Here is an 18411-nt window from a genome sequence, read left to right on the forward strand (position 1 = left end):
AAAGCATTTGTTTTCCCCAAAAAGCTGAAAAAGAGTAATATGCAGTGAAAACATTTATGGCTAATAGTATTGGCTGGTTAGAAGCTACAACTGCTTACCGGTACAAAACCAAAAGCCAGGTTTTAATATTTTGAAAGACATAGCTACACAATTGCGATTCTCCTATTAACATGCCTAGAGAATCTAGATTTCATTAAAGACACGGAGGCTCACATTATGCAATGACTTTTAATTGCAGATCCAAGCCAGTCGCATCACAATATAAAGGTTCCAATAAGAACACTGAGATGAAGTAATAGACAATACATAGCAACCAAAAAGCCTCTTTTAAATCAGGCGAAGAAAGGAGATGTAGTAGATTCCAGAAGATTCGAAGGTAAACAAGAGTGAAGAAGTCAACCAGACGATTCCTTGAAGATGAAACATCCAAAGAAACTTATGTAGATGGATTACCTGAAAGAAAGGAGACAATGAAAATTGTATCCTAGAAAGAAAGGTAATCATAAACCAACAAATCCTGAAATAAAAGGAAGATGAACAATCATAAATACCATTTCAATACAAATATATAATACATAAAATTCAAATAACATTCAGAGTAAAGATATTATATCCACAACCAAACAGGGAACGGGATGGGTGGGATAATGTGAGCCTCCGTGTCTTTAATGAAATCTAGATTCTCTAGGCATGTTAATAGGAGAATCGCAATTTCATTACAAGAACGGAGGCTACATTATGCATGTTGGTAGCCCTGTAGAACTACATTAGACATATGTTCAATAGGTTTACAATAATGTCTTGCGAAGGTATTAGCGTTAGACCAGTCAGTAGCTTTAAGGATATCATCTAACTTACCTCCGGACCAAAGAGACTTACTTGCCATGGCACCTCTAATGGAATGAGCTTGAAATTTGGATATATCAATACCAGCTAGAGACCTAGCAGATTTAACCCATCTGGCAATCGAAGCGGAGGAAATAGCCTTATGAGGTTTTACAAAGGAAATGAGGAGTTGATTCTCATTAAGCGGGCAAAGGTTAGACATTGTCATATCATATGCTTTCATACATTCAACTATACAAAGTTTTGGAGAAGGATCGAAGCGAGGATAGAAAATCGAATCAGACATGGTCTTTGTTCTTCTATAGACCTCAAATTTAACTCCGAATAAATTGTATGACCTATTAGAAATCTCCAGAGCTTTAACATCAGAGACTCTTCTACAGGAGATAAGGCAAAGAAGAGTTGCGAGTTTGATAGAAAGAAACTTTCTGCTTAAAAAGGAATTATCAGGCCAGGAAGTAAAGAGATCTAGAATTAAATTCACATCCCATAGAGAATCATATTTTGGTCTCGGGTCTCTTTAAACGAATGCTCTTCATAACTCTACAAACAATAACATTTTTACCAATTGACTTGTCATTAATAAAGACATGACCAGCAGAGATCGCCGATCTATAACAGTTGATTGATCTATAACTCAATCCTTTCTCAAAGAGCTCAGCGAGAAAATTTACTATATCAACAATAGGTGCTTGAGTGGGATCCAAATTCCTCTCCAAGCACCAACGAAACCAGCGTTTCCAGATATTGTTGTATCTGTAGTGAGTTCCCGGTGCCCATGACTCTCTGAGGAGAGTAGAAGCTGATGACGAAAGTCCTGAGACTTCGTTAGATCGCCTGACCCTCTCCAGGCAAGAAGGCTCAAACTCCCGGATAGGGTCATTAGGTGTGGGTCTCCGTTTACGTCTGTAAGAAGTTCTTTCAGGGAGGGAATGAGAAGTGGAATTTCGAAGGTCAGTTCCAGAACAGTGGGGAACCACGCTTGTGATGGCCAAAAGGGAGTTATCAGGACTAGAGAGGAACGGTCTTGCCTCACTTTCTGCAAGAATCTCTGGATCATTGCAAATGGGGGAAAGGCATAAGCATTGATCCCTGACCAGGGTTGGAGGAAAGCGTTCACTGCTTGTGCGCCAGGATCTGGCATCCAGCTGAAGTAACGCTCTAGTTGGAAGGTGAGACGACTCGCAAACAGGTCTATCTCTAATGGACCCCAACAAGAATTTAGTCGAAGACAGCAACGTTTAGTTTCCAATCGCTGTAGTCCGAAAGGAATCTGGAATTCCACTCTGCAAAAACGTTGGATTTCCCCGGGTAGTATTCCGCTCTGAGGGCAATTTTGTGTTCTAAACAGAACATCCAGAGTTTCCTTGCTAGGTTCGAAAGGTCGGCAGACTTCGTACCGCCTAACCGATTGATATAGGCTACTGCTGAAACATTGTCCATTTTCAGAACAACTGATCTCCCTTGAATTGAGTGCCTGAAACTCATAAGGGCGTATAGGCCGGCAGTAAGTTCTAGGAAATTGATGTGGTGAGATGACTCCTCCTGAGACCAGATACCACCCGTATTCTGGTCTAGGAAACAAGCACCCCAACCATGAAGGGAAGCGTCTGATTCTAGGACAAAATCCGGTTCTGATCCGAAAATTGCTTTCCCATTCCAAGCTTCCAGGTTCTCTAACCACCAGTTCAGTTCTACTTTGGCCTCTAAATCTAGGGTGACTCTGTCTTCGTACCAGAGACCGGATCTCAAGGCCTTTCCTTTTATCCTCTGTAAGGCCCGGTAATTCAGAGGACCTGGGAAGATCGCCTGGATGGAAGAAGATAAAAGACCTAGAAGTCTTGCTAGTTCCCTTAAAGGAATGTCTTCCTGTCTTAAAACATGACGAATCTCTTTCTTGATCTTTGAGATTTTGGAAGGAGGTAAAAGAAGAAGGCACTTGGAAGTGTCTAGAGTGAAACCTAGGAACTCCAGAGACTTTGAGGGGGTTAGAATAGACTTATCTTTGTTGACAATAAAACCTAGACTTTCCAGCAGATTCATAACCATTTCTAGGTCGATGTGAATCTGTGGTAGGTCCTGGGACATTATTAAAATGTCGTCGAGGTAAATAATAAGACGAACACCTCGTTCTCTTAGGAAAGAAGCTACTGCTCTCATTACCTTGGTAAAACACCAAGGGGCGGACGAAAGTCCGAAGGGGAGAGCCCTGAACTGATAAAGATGATTTTTCCAAAGAAACTGTAGGTAAGGTTGATGTATTTCCGCCATTGGAATAGTGAAGTAGGCGTCCTTCAAATCTAGTTTGACTAGCCAGTCTCCTTTTTGAAGAAGGTCTCTCAGGAGATGTATCCCTTCCATTTTGAAATGCCTGTAAACGAGAAATTTGTTCAGGCCCTTCAAATTTATAACCGGTCTCCAACCTTTTCCTTTTTTCTCGACAAGAAACAAGGAGCTTATGAAGGTTAGAGAATCCATGGGGACTTCTAATATTGCTCCTTTTTGGAGCATAGAGGATATCTCTTCCTCTACTATTTTCTCCTTCTCCAATGAGATGGGAATATCCCTCGGGAAAGAGGTTTGAAAGGGGGTTTGAACGAAATCTATAATAAAGCCTGTTACTGTTGACAGAACCCACGGGTCTCGAGTTATTTCCTCCCATTTTTTGGAAAAAAGCTTCAGTCTGCCTCCTACTTTTGGAGGGAAAGAAGGAGAGAGTAAAGGAAGGGAACTTACTTGGAGAGTTAGATGAGAAGGATGAGCGAGATCTTCCACCTCTTGCTCGATTTCCTCTTCCGCGGTTGAAGGTGTTGGAGTAATTGCTCTGGTATGAGCCTCTTCCGAAGGGACGTGATCTCTGGTAGGGCCTTTGGTTATAACGGCCGGAAGGGAGGCCCCTTCTTCCAGCCCTTCCAAAAACATTATTGTTAAATACTCTCCTCATATTCTTTTGGGCCTTATCGAGGGCAGTAAAAGTCGAGACGTACTTTCCTAAAGATCTTATAAGCTCTTCACCAAAGAGTAGGCCCTTTGGATTCGAAGAGGGTTCCTTCTCAGCCATATCTGTGAGTTTAGGGTCTAGTTTAAAAAGGATGAGTCTACGCCTTTCTGAGTTGATACTAGTATTGGCATTACCTAGGAGAATGAGGGCTCTTTGACTCCAACCTCGTATTAGATCAGTATCGAGTTGGGTACCCCTAAGGTAGCATTCTTCAGCGGAGTCAAGAATTCTACTCAATGGACCAAGAACGTCTAATGGACGATCTTGGCAGCCTTTAAATGCTTTTTCAAGACCTTTTCTGGGGTCAGGGCCAAGTCTAAACAGGTATTTAATTAGTTCAGGATCCAAATTAGGAGCATAGCATGCTTTGTCATCGATTGAGGGTCTTGAACATTCAGCCCTTAAAATATTCCTTGTTCCTCTTTCAAGAGGGAACCGAATCCATTTTTTGATGAATTTAGATACGTGCTCCTGAGGGGACCATTGTGTGGAACGTGGGTGCTTTAAATTTAGGGGAGAAAACATCTCCTCTCCCAAGGGGTTCAAAATACTATCCTTGGATGTAGAGGGGGCTTCATCCTCTTGGTCAAAAATTCCAAAATCCCCATCATCTAAGTCCAGAACGTATTCGTCTGGGTCTAGGTCATCATCATTATCCGAGCCCTCTTGGAAGTTTTGAGCAGTTAGTGATAATGAGCCGCTAAGGGCGTCCCAAGGTATTTGGGCCGTAAGAGGCACCCGAATGATGTGTGTCATAGAAGACATCTCTATTATTTGAGGTGCGAGGACCATCCGAAAATTTTGTGGTGCTAGGACCACCAACAATATCAAAGGTGCTAGGACCTCCTGTGCTCACATGGGTCTCGGAAATAATGTTGTTACTTTTTTTAGTGCGTTTAGCACCAACCTTCTCACCATTCAAAACATCAGGAGTATCCTCTTGTGGAGGTATTGGTCTCTTAAAGGGGGTAGATTGTGAAAAGGTTTCTTGAAGGCAGGATTTCATTTCCTTCTGGATCATAGACCGGAAATCCTCCCTATTAAAGTTAGGAATAGTATCACTATTTTCTTCTGAATCTGAATCAGAAATGTTTTGCATAGTGCTTTACTCATTTTTTTTTTTTTTTATATATATATGGGATTATTCACCCTTATTATTATTATTTTTTATAATATATATATATACTATATATATAAAATTATGAAATGGGGTAGAAGGGCTGATTCAAGGAGAAATCTTTAGAGAAGTTAAGTGTATTTGGGAGTAGGTGAGTAGGTATATGGCAAATGCCTTTAAGCCCCTTTTGTATATCTATTTTTATATATCTTTTTAGGCCAGGAACTATCTCTGTGCAGCGAAGGTAGCGAGGCTCCGTAGCGAGGCTCCGTGTACATTAACAGCTGGGTGCCAACTGTCATGAGGCGAGAGGAAAGTCCCTAGGCGAGACACTCACGAAGCGTGAGGTTCGCCAGGGAGCTTTCCTCTAATGGACTATGCCCGTCGCGAGTCGGTAGAGGAGCAAGCTCGGCGTGATAGGAGGTATGCGTGATAGGAGGTATGCCCTTTAAGCAGTTTGCGCAGTTTGCTCCACACGGAGTCGGGCTAGTTCCACACGCGAGGTAAGGATCGTCGGACCAGAAAGGTACTAATTGCTTGCTTCCCCGGAGAGGATTGTCTCCGTGTTTGCCAGGGAAGCATGTCTAATTGTCTGCGTGATTACCGAGGCAGCCTGTGGTAGCGCATGTAAGAAGCGCATTATTGACTGTGGGGGCGAAACAGGAACAAAAAGACAAACGAACGGAGACAAGGGTTTCTCCGAATCGGTGTAATTTGGCAGTAAATGCTCACGAGTGAAGAAGGGCGACAAAGTCAAAGCCTAAAGGTGAAGGGGGGAGGGTAGGATCTCCGTAAATTGCAGATCCGGGGAGGTGGGAGGGGGGGATTAGGGGAGTGTAGATAAAACTACATAAAGGTATGATAGGGAGAATACCACAGGCTAAAAAAATAATGAGAAATAACTCAACCAAATCAAACCTCCCCAGAAAATAAGAACCATTACAATATTAATTGACAATAGTATTAAGATAAGGAGAAAAATATATGCTACTTATCTGCTTGGAGCCGCATTTAAAAGAGGCTTTTTGGTTGCTATGTATTGTCTATTACTTCATCTCAGTGTTCTTATTGGAACCTTTATATTGTGATGCGACTGGCTTGGATCTGCAATTAAAAGTCATTGCATAATGTAGCCTCCGTTCTTGTAATGAAATTAATTGTTGAGGTTATAAAAAGCTACAACCATGACCTAGGACCAGACTACCTCAACCATCGACTGAACTTCCACCAACCCGCTAGACACCTTTACTCCTCTTTGCTCGCACACAACCCCAGCATCCGCAGGATTAGCAGCTCCCCCTTCTACACCGCAGCCAAGATCTGGAATGCCTCCCCCTCCAGCACTATACGCCCCCTCACTGATAGACTTCATAAAGGGACTCAAGACCAGGATCTTTGATGGATAAACAGTACACAGATACCCCTAGGGGTGACAGAGTTGCGCTTTACAAATGCGGACTAATTGATCGAAAGTTAAACAACTGTGATCTTCAGGATATAAAAATGGGCAGAAAAAATAAGCATGTTTGGATGGACACATGAATGGGGCTCTTAGTGTAAGGATTAAAGATTACAGGATGCAACAACACTGAGAATTCTCATTAATGGAGGTCTAATGTACATTGTTTTTGCTTACTTAGAGCAAGCAGGTTAGGAGTCTGCACTGGAAAACAGTTAATATCTTCTGCAAAGAGTACAAAAATGCTGTCCATTTCCCTTGTGTTGCCGGCATATATCTAAACGTCGAAAGAGTAAAACATAGGATATTATTGTTGCTTCTGCAATGCCCAATGGTGACTTGGCAGAGACCATCAGAATTAAGGATACTGTGACCGTCTCCAGGGCTACTTTCAACATTTTTCATATTCCCATTCACAGGCTTCCTTGTGGCTTATCAGGCTCCAAACACACTTGTCCAAAATGATACTCCTAAGGTTTTCCTTGTAAATATTGGATTCTCAGGCCCAAAGCTATCTTTGCCATGGCTGACGTTTCATGTGGTAGGCTCTAAGAAATTATATACATTTCCCTCACCCATAAGAGTAGGGCCTTGTTTAATCAAGAGTCAAATGCCTAAGATGCCAATCAGAAAAGCCATATTTCTGATTCTGTAGAAGCCCCGAAGTCATGATTCTGTGCATCCGATAACTTTCACCATCTTTGCCATTTTCTTTCAGTTTTCAGACCTTCTACCAGTAACAATGATGTGCTGGCACACCTACAAAAGTTATGCACCAGGAAACCCTTTTTCGGTAGCTGCTGCACATTATAAATGCAAATAATAAAAAATAAATGCTTGCTTCACATATTTAGTTAATGGTTACCTAGATCTTGGTAATCTGGTCTGACCAGACTGTAGTAAAGTGCAAGGTCAACACCAGCTCTCATGAAGCAATATCTAAAATGTAGGACTCTAAAGCAATGGCAAAAGAATGGTTTAAAATATAACTTGGGAATAGGTTTTTGGCTCTGACAGACATATTGAACACTGTATGTTTAATAATGCAAGGTAAGCCTCAGTCTATGAAGTGACTGACAGGGCAACACCGCTTTCATCAAAACAAATACGGGTGGGTGGACGTCTGCCCTGTGTTTGGACCATAAAGTATCTTTATAAAAAGAGAGAATCACTCTCCAAAACTAACTTGAAACTTTATTCCAAAAAAAAGTCCAGTGCACAGAATGGAGAGGTGGGCAAGTGGTGGGGAATCTGCAGTTAGAAACAGTATTCACGGCAAAGTGCATTGTTATAGGTAAGTAACTTACTCTTCTAATGGAAACCTCATTTCCTTTCTTCACACTAACCAATCTAACTAAAATCCGATCATCCACCTGATACACCTTAGTTATGCCCATGTATGCTAAGGACCCATTGCAGATCAAAAAATTGCAGTCTCCCCTACTCCTTAGAAGGATCAGGCAGAAGGAAGAAACGGGAAGTGTGATGAACTGACCCTAATGGAAGGGCGACACCACTTTCAGAAGAATGCATGGATAGGTCCTAAGCAGTACCGTGAAAGGGAAGGTGACTGTACTAAGACTGGATTGAAAATGCCTGTGGCTCACTGACGCAATGTGCAGAAGTAACTGCAACATGAAATATAGTCTTTGGAGCTAGAAGCATCAAGGTACAACTGTGTAGAGGCTCGAAAAGAGCATACATCAGAAAAATGAGGATTAAATGCAGGTCCCACAGAGGCATAATGAAGGGAGTAGGGGGAAACATCTGAAAGTCCCTTTAAAAATTTACGACAAGTGTTGATTTGAATAAGGACGGCTGATTAGAAAAACAAAGCCAATCGAAAAGGGCTATTAAATAACTAAGCCGTTCCCACAGAAAAACCTTACCAGGCCAAAGAGAACATAAATAAAAGGGCATTAGACAAGTTAGCTTATAGAGAACCAGCCTGCTTCTTGTCACACTAGGCAACTAACCTGGACCAAAGTTCTCAGTAGAAGGGTGATGGGCAACCAAAATCACATTTAGCGCTTCCATCAGAAGATTAAAGCCTCTTGGATGGTTATGCTCAGTTTCCAGGTATAAAGGTGCAGATAGTGGAGGTTCTAATTCAGTACTTTGCCCTGTTGCTGGAAACCAAATTGAAGTGCAGATACAGAAGGTCAGCAGTTCTGAACGTTGGGCCCTCATGGCACCGTTCGAGGCTACTGGAATCAGGTGCGTTTTGGCGCACCTAACTTTCTTCATGGCCTGTAGGATCAGCTGCACAGAAATAAATGTTTAAAAGAGCTACAACACCATCGAAGGCAGAACAAGATTCCTACCGAGACATGAAGAGAAAACTCTGGAGTGTAAAGGTAGTGAAAAGATCTAGTGAAGGCATTCCCAACCGGGCAAACATACATACCTAGTCCAATTCCAGATTTAGAAGCTACTGTGATCGGTAAAACTACGCTTGCTGCATCAGTCTACCCTGAATTAGTGGGATCTTACCAAGTGTTCGAACTTCAGAGTTATCTGCTGAAGTTCCATAACCGCCAAAGCTGCAGAGGCTCCCAGACAGAAGGCAAGGGAGCCCATAATGCCCTGCTTGTTGCAGTACCATATGGCGGCTGTGTTGTCTGACAGCACCTGTATCGACATGCCCTCGATGGAAGGCAGAAAGGTACAGAGGACCAAACAGATTCAAAAGATAAATATGATGGTGCTGGTCCCTGATCTCCACGTTGTCCAGGTGTCCTCCCCAACCCAGAGTGGATTCATAAGTACGCACGAGACCTACTCCAGAGGAGAGAACAGCCTGCCACCTATCAGGTTGACATCTGAGATCCACCACGGAAGGAGCTGCCATGCCTCGTTATATATGCAAGTCCTGTCCATGTGGTGAGTATTTAACAGCTGATGAATTTCCCCAATGTGGAAAGCTGCTCAGGAGGCAACAATCTGAACACAGAAACAGGTCTCTCAGCCTTGGGTGAAATTTTCCTGAGCAGCACAGAGCAAAATTTCAATCATTATTTCCAACTCTTTCTCTGAGATTCACATAAATATAGTATTCTGCTTTAATTGATATTTACCAGGTTTGTTGCAAAGTCATTTTCCTCGATCGCACAAATGACTGATCTTTTCACACCAAGGCAAATAAATGTTTTAGTGACCTTCCTTTTCTAAAATATATATCCAATTTTGTAGGCAAAATCTAAATGGCTTTAAAGCAAAGTGATGTCAAATTTCTGCCTAAATATTTTGATTGGCTCTTGCATGCTTTAAATTATCTTACCTAAAGCCTTTGTTCTGCCTTTTTTATGTTTAGATTTGTTTTGCTATGCGAGAAACACAAACGTTTGAGATCAGCATTGACAATTGGCTAATATTTCACAATTAATACAACAATTTTAAAAATAAATGTCATGCTTACGGATGAAAACTTGTGTCCAAAGCTTATCCATTCTTTTTGTACTAATACTTCAAAACCCAGCAATGTCCTGTAGTAGCTGTCCAGCATTAGCATGGCCAACGAGGTCAACTGTGCTGTCCTATCCCAGCCATCACTGCAGTGCACCAATACAGAGCTTTTTCCTGAGGAAACTTTATCAGCTACTTGAATAGCTCCTGTCAAAACAAGCTGATGAAAAAAATACTATTTTAAAGAATTCACAATATAATGACATTTATTACAGAGAATTTGAAGGTAGATACACAGACTCCAATTTAAAATAATACATTTTAACAACCTGCACACGGTGAGTAGGAACAACTACATTAGTTAGCACAAACATTACAAACAACTTAATAGTACAAGACTGAAATATTTTACTTTATTTATACAGTATCTTTGAAAGCACAGAATATCTTCTCATGAAAAAAGGAACAAGCTAACAAATATTCCGGAGGCACAGATAGCTCCTCACTTCTTGCAGCTCCAAGACATGCACAGAGGTATGGTCTCTAATAAAAAATAGTCTTTCTAGTCTTAAAGTGCTATTTTGAATACAGACCGACGCCTCAAAAATAATATTGATATTCTTGATTTTATCGAACAGGATAGTTAAGACTTTATTTCGTGCTGTAGCATGGAAAACGGATTGTCCAGGTGAATGGTATGGTGGCCATCTTTAAAAAGAGGTCATAGGTGGTTTCTCTCCCAACCACATATTACCTTTTCAAGTACTGATAGAAGATTTTAGTGGCATTCCTGGTTTAAAGTCTCCCTAATACTACTGAGTTTCTAGATGATTTTAGTGATTTTGTGAGTGTTTGCTTACTACAGATTAGTAATTCTAGGGGATTTTAATTTGAGGATGGATGACCTGAGGATCCATTAGCCAAGGAATTTGAGGATGCTCAGTCTTTTTTTTTGCTGTTGCATCACAAACGAGAAAGGTCACTCTCGACCTACTTAGTCTCTTGCTTGCAGATAGTGACGTTGCAGATCAAGACTTGTATCTGGTCTGATCACCGTCAGCTATTGTGAGATATTCCCTGGCTTGAAATGGGCCTTCAGCCCTATGACAATTCTTAGCCAGAGCCTTGCAGATCTTAATGCAGAGGACTATTCACCTCAATGGTGTACTTTTCTACACAGCCTTACACGTCTTTGACCCACAGAACCCCACAAAAAGCTGATTGTCCTCTAGATAGTCCTTGGTACGATCATTGTTAAACCTTTTTTGGGGTCCAACCAATAAAGTCTCTCCTTCCAGTTTGAGGGGTAAGTTAAAGCAAAGATGCTGGGGCAGTGATGGATTACCAAACGTAGAACGACGTCACAATGTTCGACAAGAAGGCCACCTGAGATTTCAGCAAATTTGTTCAGAAAAAAGATGTAGGGCGGTTGTACCAACAGTGCCTGAAGTTCACCTATGTAAGGAGCTGAAGTTACTTCAAAGGGTAAGACAGTTATCAAAGTCAGAAGACACAAAGCGCAGCTGTTGACAAGCTCGAAGGGCATACACAAGAGAAACATCAAGACCAAATTAAGTTCCCATTGTGGTATCACAAAACAGCTGGGACGGAAAATGTGTTAAACCTTTAATAAACCACATCACAATAGAGGATTTAAAAGAGGATTGTGGATTGACAAATACCCTTTAATAGTGCACATAGAATGGGCTTGCTGGACCAATGACAAAACAAACAGTAAGACATTCAACAGTATGGCTTGTAAAGGGTCTGTCTTGCAGGTTCCACACCAGGCCACACATCTGCCCCAGAGCCTGGCATTATTGTACTTCCTTGAAGGATGGTGTGCGGCAAGGATGACATCCACCACTTTGCATGCCAAATCAAATGCAGCTAATAGCCGCCGCAACATCTCCACGTTTGGAGGTGTATGATGCACAGTTTCAGGGAATAGGACTATGCCCTGCTGCTGCAACATAAGATCCTGCAAAGGTGGTAGCCTGATCGGAGGACAGATGCTCATGGCCCGAAGCTCCGAGTACCACACTCCCCCGCCAGTCCAGAATTACTAGGATGGTTTGGGCAAGTTGTCCCCAGACCTTTTTCAGAATTTGGGGAAGGTGAGACAGAGGCGGAAGGGAATACAGACTGCATATCTGATTGAGTCTCCCTGCAGAAACATCAACACACAAATCCACTGACACTGCATTCAAAAATGGTGAAAAGATCTAGAAAGGTTCTCTTCACTGCCTGAAGATGTCCTGTGCCAACTCAGAATGCAGACACCATTTGTAATCCACAAGATGCCAGAGATTGAGCTGGTCCACCCAGGAATGGAAATATATCCCAGATTGCCCATAACCAGGGAAATGCCTTCATATTCCAACTCCATAGGAGCGGGTTCTCCTCGCACAGGACCCACTGTGCCCTGCTTTTTGCAGTACCATATGACAGTGGTGTAGTCTGTGAGAACCTGCACCAGCTTCCCCACTTTGATAGATGGTAGGTAGGCATTCAACACCAGATCAGATGAATGGCCCGATCCTCCAAACATATGTAGCTGGGTTTCCTCCAGAGACCAGAGTCCTCCGAGCTCCACCTCCCCCAGGTGGACACCCCAACCCAGCCTTGAAGCATCAGTCTCCACCGTCAGCTCTGGGTTCGGAAGGAAGAGGAGGGTCTTTCGCTGGTCCAATTGCAGCTGATCAGCCACCACTGCAGAGCATGTACAGTCTCCTCCAACATGTAAATGGAATCAGACATGTTTCCTTGATGAGGGCCCATTAGGACTTGAGATTCCATAGAAGAGCCTGCATATGCCACCTGGCATAGTCGTTAAGGAGGATGCAGGAGGGAGCATAGCTCGAATGTCGTGGACTCTTTGCAACAGGCTAAAGGGCCTAAACCGTACCGTGCCCAGGACAGCTTCAATGAAAGGAAACCTCTGCAAAGGGGTCTGGTGCAACTTAGGCCCGTTGATCAAGAACCCCAACAATGTTAGGAGGTTTCCTGATTCTGGAGGTGGTCTACGATCAACTGTAGGCAAGTCTGCCTTTAACAGCCAGTCGTCGGGGTAGGGGAAAACTGGTATCCCCAACGTTCGATGAAAAGTAGCGACAACCACTGTCCCTTTTGTTAAAACCCAGTAAACTAAAAATGCTCTTGGCCTCCTTTCAACTGCAGGTAATGTCTGAGAGACAGCAGTAGGAGTTTATGAAAAAATGCATCCTGCAGGTCCAAGACCATGATCCAGTTGCTGGAATCCAGGCCAGACGGAACCTGGGCCATCATGAGCATTTTGAATCTGTCCTTCTCTAGGATAGCATTCAAGAGGGTGAAGATAGGCCAAAGCCTTCCATCCTACTCTGAATGAAGAATTAGCAAGAGTAACAAGGTATCAGTATTTCAGAGTCCGGATCCCTCTCAATGGCTCATTTGTAGAGTAAAGCTCACACATCCTGCATTAACACTCCCCTCTGATGTGGAGGAAGGTGTGGCATAGCCACCATGAACGATCTGGTGGACTGCCGATGTGATTAGTGCCACCTTGGGAAAAGTGCTATATTCTATCACCCATAGGGTAATTGTGCACCACTTATGGCAACCAAATGAAGCTTGGCGGCTGTCTCTGCAGAAGAGGGGGATTGGGAAGACTGATTCTCGGGATGACCTGCGGGTTGCCTGCAAGATTCACGTCTCCGCTCCCAAAGGGACAGGGGTGACAACACTAACTAACATTGAATTGCCTAAACTGGTAGGAGAGGGTATGGCAGCAGCCAAAAAGCGCTAGCAGTGTATTATGGCTCTACTCTGCTTGAAACGTTCTAAGTCAGAATCAAGCTTTCTCATCAAATAGAAATAAAGGAATTTAGGGTACTTCACAACTTAAGGGAATGAAGGAGCTGGATGGGGATGTCATCAGGAACTCTGTTTTAAGTGGGTAAGCTTTATGTGATAAAGGGGCATTTGAGTATGCAGATATTTTTCAGATATCTCCACCTCTGCATGCCATGTTCGCATATAAGGAACAGTTGATGGGGTCCCATTAAGGCTAAATTGGTGTTTAACCCCTGGGTCATGGGGGGATTCCCCAGATATACTGTTAAATGATTCTTAATGTAAAGCATTGTGATTTTATTTTTTTCTATTTGCACATATATTGTTTTTATGCAGCCCGCTGGATCTTTTGGGTAAATGCATTTTAAACTGCTCTCTCTCACTCAGGCTGCCGCACTGCCTGTCCTGCATTGGCGGGGCAAAGCCAATCAGGTGATAGTGGGAGGAGTCTATAAGAACTCTCGGCCCCATTTAAACAGGCGGTGTCGCAGATGCGAATTCTTTGTAAAGCATTGTGATTTTATCTTTTCCTGTTTGTACATATATTGGTTTTATGCTACGCCCTGCATCTTTTGGGCAAATTGCATTTTAAAACTGTTCTATCGTTTTCACGCGGATGTGTGGACTCTGTCCTGCAATGGCTGGGCAAAGCGAATCAGGTGATAGTGGGCAGAGTCTGTAGGAGCTCTTGGCCTCTTTAAAACCAGCGATGGAGTGAATGCGCTGCAGGTACACCAAAGGCAAGCCTGCATGCAACCAGCGCCAGAACCCCTTGTCATGTGATCGAGTTCAGCCTGGTAGGAAATAGTGCCATTTTTACATGTACACAGTTCTTTCCTAAAGTTGCTTTCACTTTGTCATATCGACGTTTGACACACAGTTGCATTGGATGTGTTTCTTGGAAACTTTGACCTTGCTAACACAGAGAACACTATCACACTGCCTTGGCTTTGTGTACAAAGCCCTCAGGTGCGATATATAAATGGCGACAGCTACCTGTGGAATGACAGCCTGATCACAATCTTGGCGCAAGGCAAGAATGACTTTTTAGGTAGAGCCTAGCGTTGCAGCGCTTGCGCTGCTCGCTTTGCGAGGCATGCTGTATTAGGGTATGTTTTAGAAGTGGTGTGGAAGCCCCACCCATATTTTTCATTGGCTGCGTCATCCTCCATGGTAAATGCTAGCTTCCGATTGATAATGAGGCTTCTTAGTTCCTCCTTGTTACCACCCGGTCTCATTTTGGGACCGCCCATCAGGACTGGATCTTTTACTTGTGGCGTTAAACCATCTTCTTCAATTAGTTGGTAAGCGCTTCTTTTCTTTTCATTCGTGCAGTGGCGAAAGCTTGTTTTTTTAATCCACGTTGTGCAGCAGCAAGACTGAACTTTTTTTATTTTTAAAGCGCTATGACACAGTCAACGATGGTGCGTTGCAGCTTAAATATAATGAAAAACAAATTATAAGTGAGAAAAAAACTCTATGCCACGGATAGTGAGGTCCGGGTCACAGCGCTTTTTAAAATTAGACTTTTGATTTTCTTTACGCTGTGGCGCCCTGCCCCGTTGTTGTTGGCTCATGTAATCTTCTTCCCCAACCAGCTTGCTCCTCCCGTCACACCACAAAAAAGTTAAGAAAGTCAATAGATTTCGAATAGGAGACACCTATCGGCTTTACCAATGCTTGTTCTATATGTAAGCTTTTGTTTCCCCAATTATAATCAGAGGAGTCACTTCTGCTGACTTCGAGGGGTCCCTGCATGCTGAGGCTTTTGCCCAGCAGCTGACTTATTTCTCTGAGGGGTGTCCAGTTCATGCCCAAGACAGGGTCCTACACATTTACCAAGTAAAGGGGTGGGATCATCCAGAAAGGGGTTTCTTGGCAGACCATACATTTACACCGTAGAAATGTAGGTTAGGGTTTGCATCATAGGAGCACGCTAGAATGTTATAATATTGTATATGAGTGCATATATAAGTTGTTTTAAGATGATGGTGGAAATCTTCGTTTTATTCACTGTCTTGACACTTCTAATTTTTATCTTCTTTGTCTATTGATCATTGCAGCACATATCATATTTTCTACACAAGAATCACTTTGGTTCAATAAATATTGAAAAATGCCCCTTTCTGTATTCTTTGTTTATTTCGCTGAGTGAAATAAAGCAGGAGTGTCTGAGCAAAAGGTTCTAGACGTGCAGTACGGTTCCTGAGGTAAAAGGGTTGTCATGTTCAGTAGTTGCTAGAACTGTTCGCTCCCGGTCTAGATTAGTTGGGCTTATGGTGGCACTGTGAGATAGCTGGTCTAAGACCCAACATACCCTCCTGGGGTGCCTGTTATCAGTCTGGCACCATCCTAAGTTTGTGTTGTTCACAAACAAGCATTTCCTACTGATTAGTGGAAACTACAAAACACCATTCCCAATGTATTACCTATTCAAGGGAATCTGTGTTGCAATATAAAACGACATTCCTTCCTGCCATGTACTAAATTCTATTTCAAATTAGATGTTAACAACTATGAGAGCCATATTTGTAGATATTCCTGCGGAGCTAAGCCGCTCTTAGCTGGGGCGGTGTTCAACCAGAACCTCTCCAGATCTATTTCACCTAGTGATAATAGTGTCACAAAAGTTAAAAGTACACTGATGAATACCCAATCTGTTGTGAAAAACAAACGTGAACAATTTGATTATCTTGACTCATATGGACCAGAGATTGTCTTCTTAGACTTCTTCGCAGACTCTTCTTCGAACCCGGATATAGCCATTTTACTCCCTATGGGCTATAAAATTATTAGGCCGGACAGGGAAAGAAAGCAAGGTGGGGGTCTGGGGTAATATACCACGATTACTTCAACCTTGCGGAACAACTTGTCAAGATAAAGGACTGTGAAGCACTCTCCTTTAAATGTAAAGAGGATAACAATTCCATATTTTATGGGCAGCAAATCTATAGACCTTCAGGCCATAAAAAGCAATTCTTGGAGGTGCTGAACGAGCTCCTTGAATCGAGTCTTCAATTAGTGAATTAAATCATTGTTGGAAATTTCAATTTACACTTTGAAGATGTGAATACAAGTTGAAGATATCTTGCCACTCACAAGGTCGGAACTTATCGGAGTAAGGTTTAGCATTTATTATAGGGCAGAGAAACCAGCCATGAAAAACTTAGGCCAGGCCAGATTAGTGCAGGCTAGGAATAAAGTCAATAAGGAAGATTTTATTAATATTCCAGATTCCTCTCAACCATTGCTGAGGGGCAACTAATATGGCTGCAGCAGGATATAATTAATGGATTGTTCAGGCATCTGGAGCGGTGTCCCCTCATCTTACTACACGATTACATTTTATCAACAATACAAGCTCTTTTCCAACTCAATTCAGCTTCAGTAAGGTCCACATAGTGATCAGGCACATTATGGACAGTTGAAGCAAAGCTGCTTTGGTCCTATTGGACCTATTGACGGCCTTTGACACCGTTGGCCATTTAATCCTGCTGCAAAGGTTATCGGAGATAGGAATTGCCGGCTCAGCTCTAAATCTTTTGCATTCATTCCTGTCAGATAGAGAGCAAACAGTCTTGTTAGGAGACTTTGCTTACATTCCCTTTTCGTTGCTGTGCAGTGTACCACAGGGGTCGTTGTTCAGTCCCACCGTATTCAATATTTATGTGGCCCACCTTACAAAACTTATTAGATCCTTTGGTTTTTCAACCCCCTCCTACACTGATTACATATACATTGTGGTGTCTATCACGAGTAACATTGAGGAGGTGGCTCATGGTTTCATTATTTGTGTGCGAGCAGTGGCTAGCTGGATGGGCAACCCCTGCCTTAAGTTTAATACGGATAAAACCGAAGTACTTCTTTTTGGGACAGACTCTTCCTTTTGGAGAGACACCTGGTGGCTACAGATACTGGGACCTCTCCCTATCCCAGTTCCTAAAGTAATAAATATTGGCATAATCTGGGTTAGGGAAAAATCAAACTCACCAATATTGTTTTTCATCAGTTAATAAGTTTGAGCAAAATCTTGCCCTTCATTCCAAATTATTTACAAAAGACATTGGTCATTTCACGGGTCCTTTCAAGACTAGACCACTGCAATGCCTTGCATTTGGTCATGCAGCAGGACTCCCTCTAGAAATTCCAGAGAGTTCAGAATGCAGTTGCCATGCTGCTCAAAAACATCATAAAATTTGACCCGTTTCAAAGGCTTTGGAGGAGCTGGATTGGCTCCCCATAAAAAGAGTGTGTGGAATTTAAGACATTGTGCACTGCTCATAAAGTGCTCCTTGGTTTTGGGGCAGAATAGCTTAAGAACAAGTTGTCATGGTATGTCCCAGGAAGAAGTCTTTGATCAGAGACCTCCAAAAGGTTGGTTTACAAAGAATTGACACTGCCTTGTGGGGTGGCAGAGGTGTTGTACATTCAACCTGCAAGCTTTGGAACCTGCTCCCCTGGCACTTAAGCCAGATGAATCTGATGGATGATATTTCGGAAACCGTTTTAAAGATGGCTGTAGGAAAGTGGGTTTCTGTTGTAGTACCTAAAGCAATGGGACAGAGTGTGCCCTGGGTCCTTGAAAATCAGGTTGGCACAACTCTGGCCTACCTGTAAGCCCCTTGTAAGGGGTAACTGTGGTACCAAGGGCATGGTAGCCAGGAAAGGCCTCCGAGGGCTGCAGCATGATTTATGCCACCTTCAGAGACCTCTCACCACAAACATGCACCACTGTCACTGCGGCTTGCA

At 42.8% G+C, this 18411-nt stretch overlaps 1 protein-coding gene across 1 annotated transcript in view; it reads right to left on the minus strand.

Annotated features, from left to right (window-relative positions):
- MTM1 (myotubularin 1) overlaps positions 1-18411 on the minus strand; it is a 405405-nt gene that overhangs the window by 149555 nt on the left and 237439 nt on the right. Inside the window, exon 11 of the mRNA XM_086918601.1 lies at positions 9842-10048. Coding sequence (XP_086774727.1) covers positions 9842-10048 — 207 coding nt within the window. The remainder of the gene's footprint in view (positions 1-9841; positions 10049-18411) is intronic.

The sequence above is a fragment of the Lissotriton vulgaris genome, chromosome 4_1 (genome assembly GCF_964263255.1).
Source record: "Lissotriton vulgaris chromosome 4_1, aLisVul1.2, whole genome shotgun sequence".
In the NCBI taxonomy this organism is placed as follows: Eukaryota; Metazoa; Chordata; class Amphibia; order Caudata; family Salamandridae; genus Lissotriton; species Lissotriton vulgaris.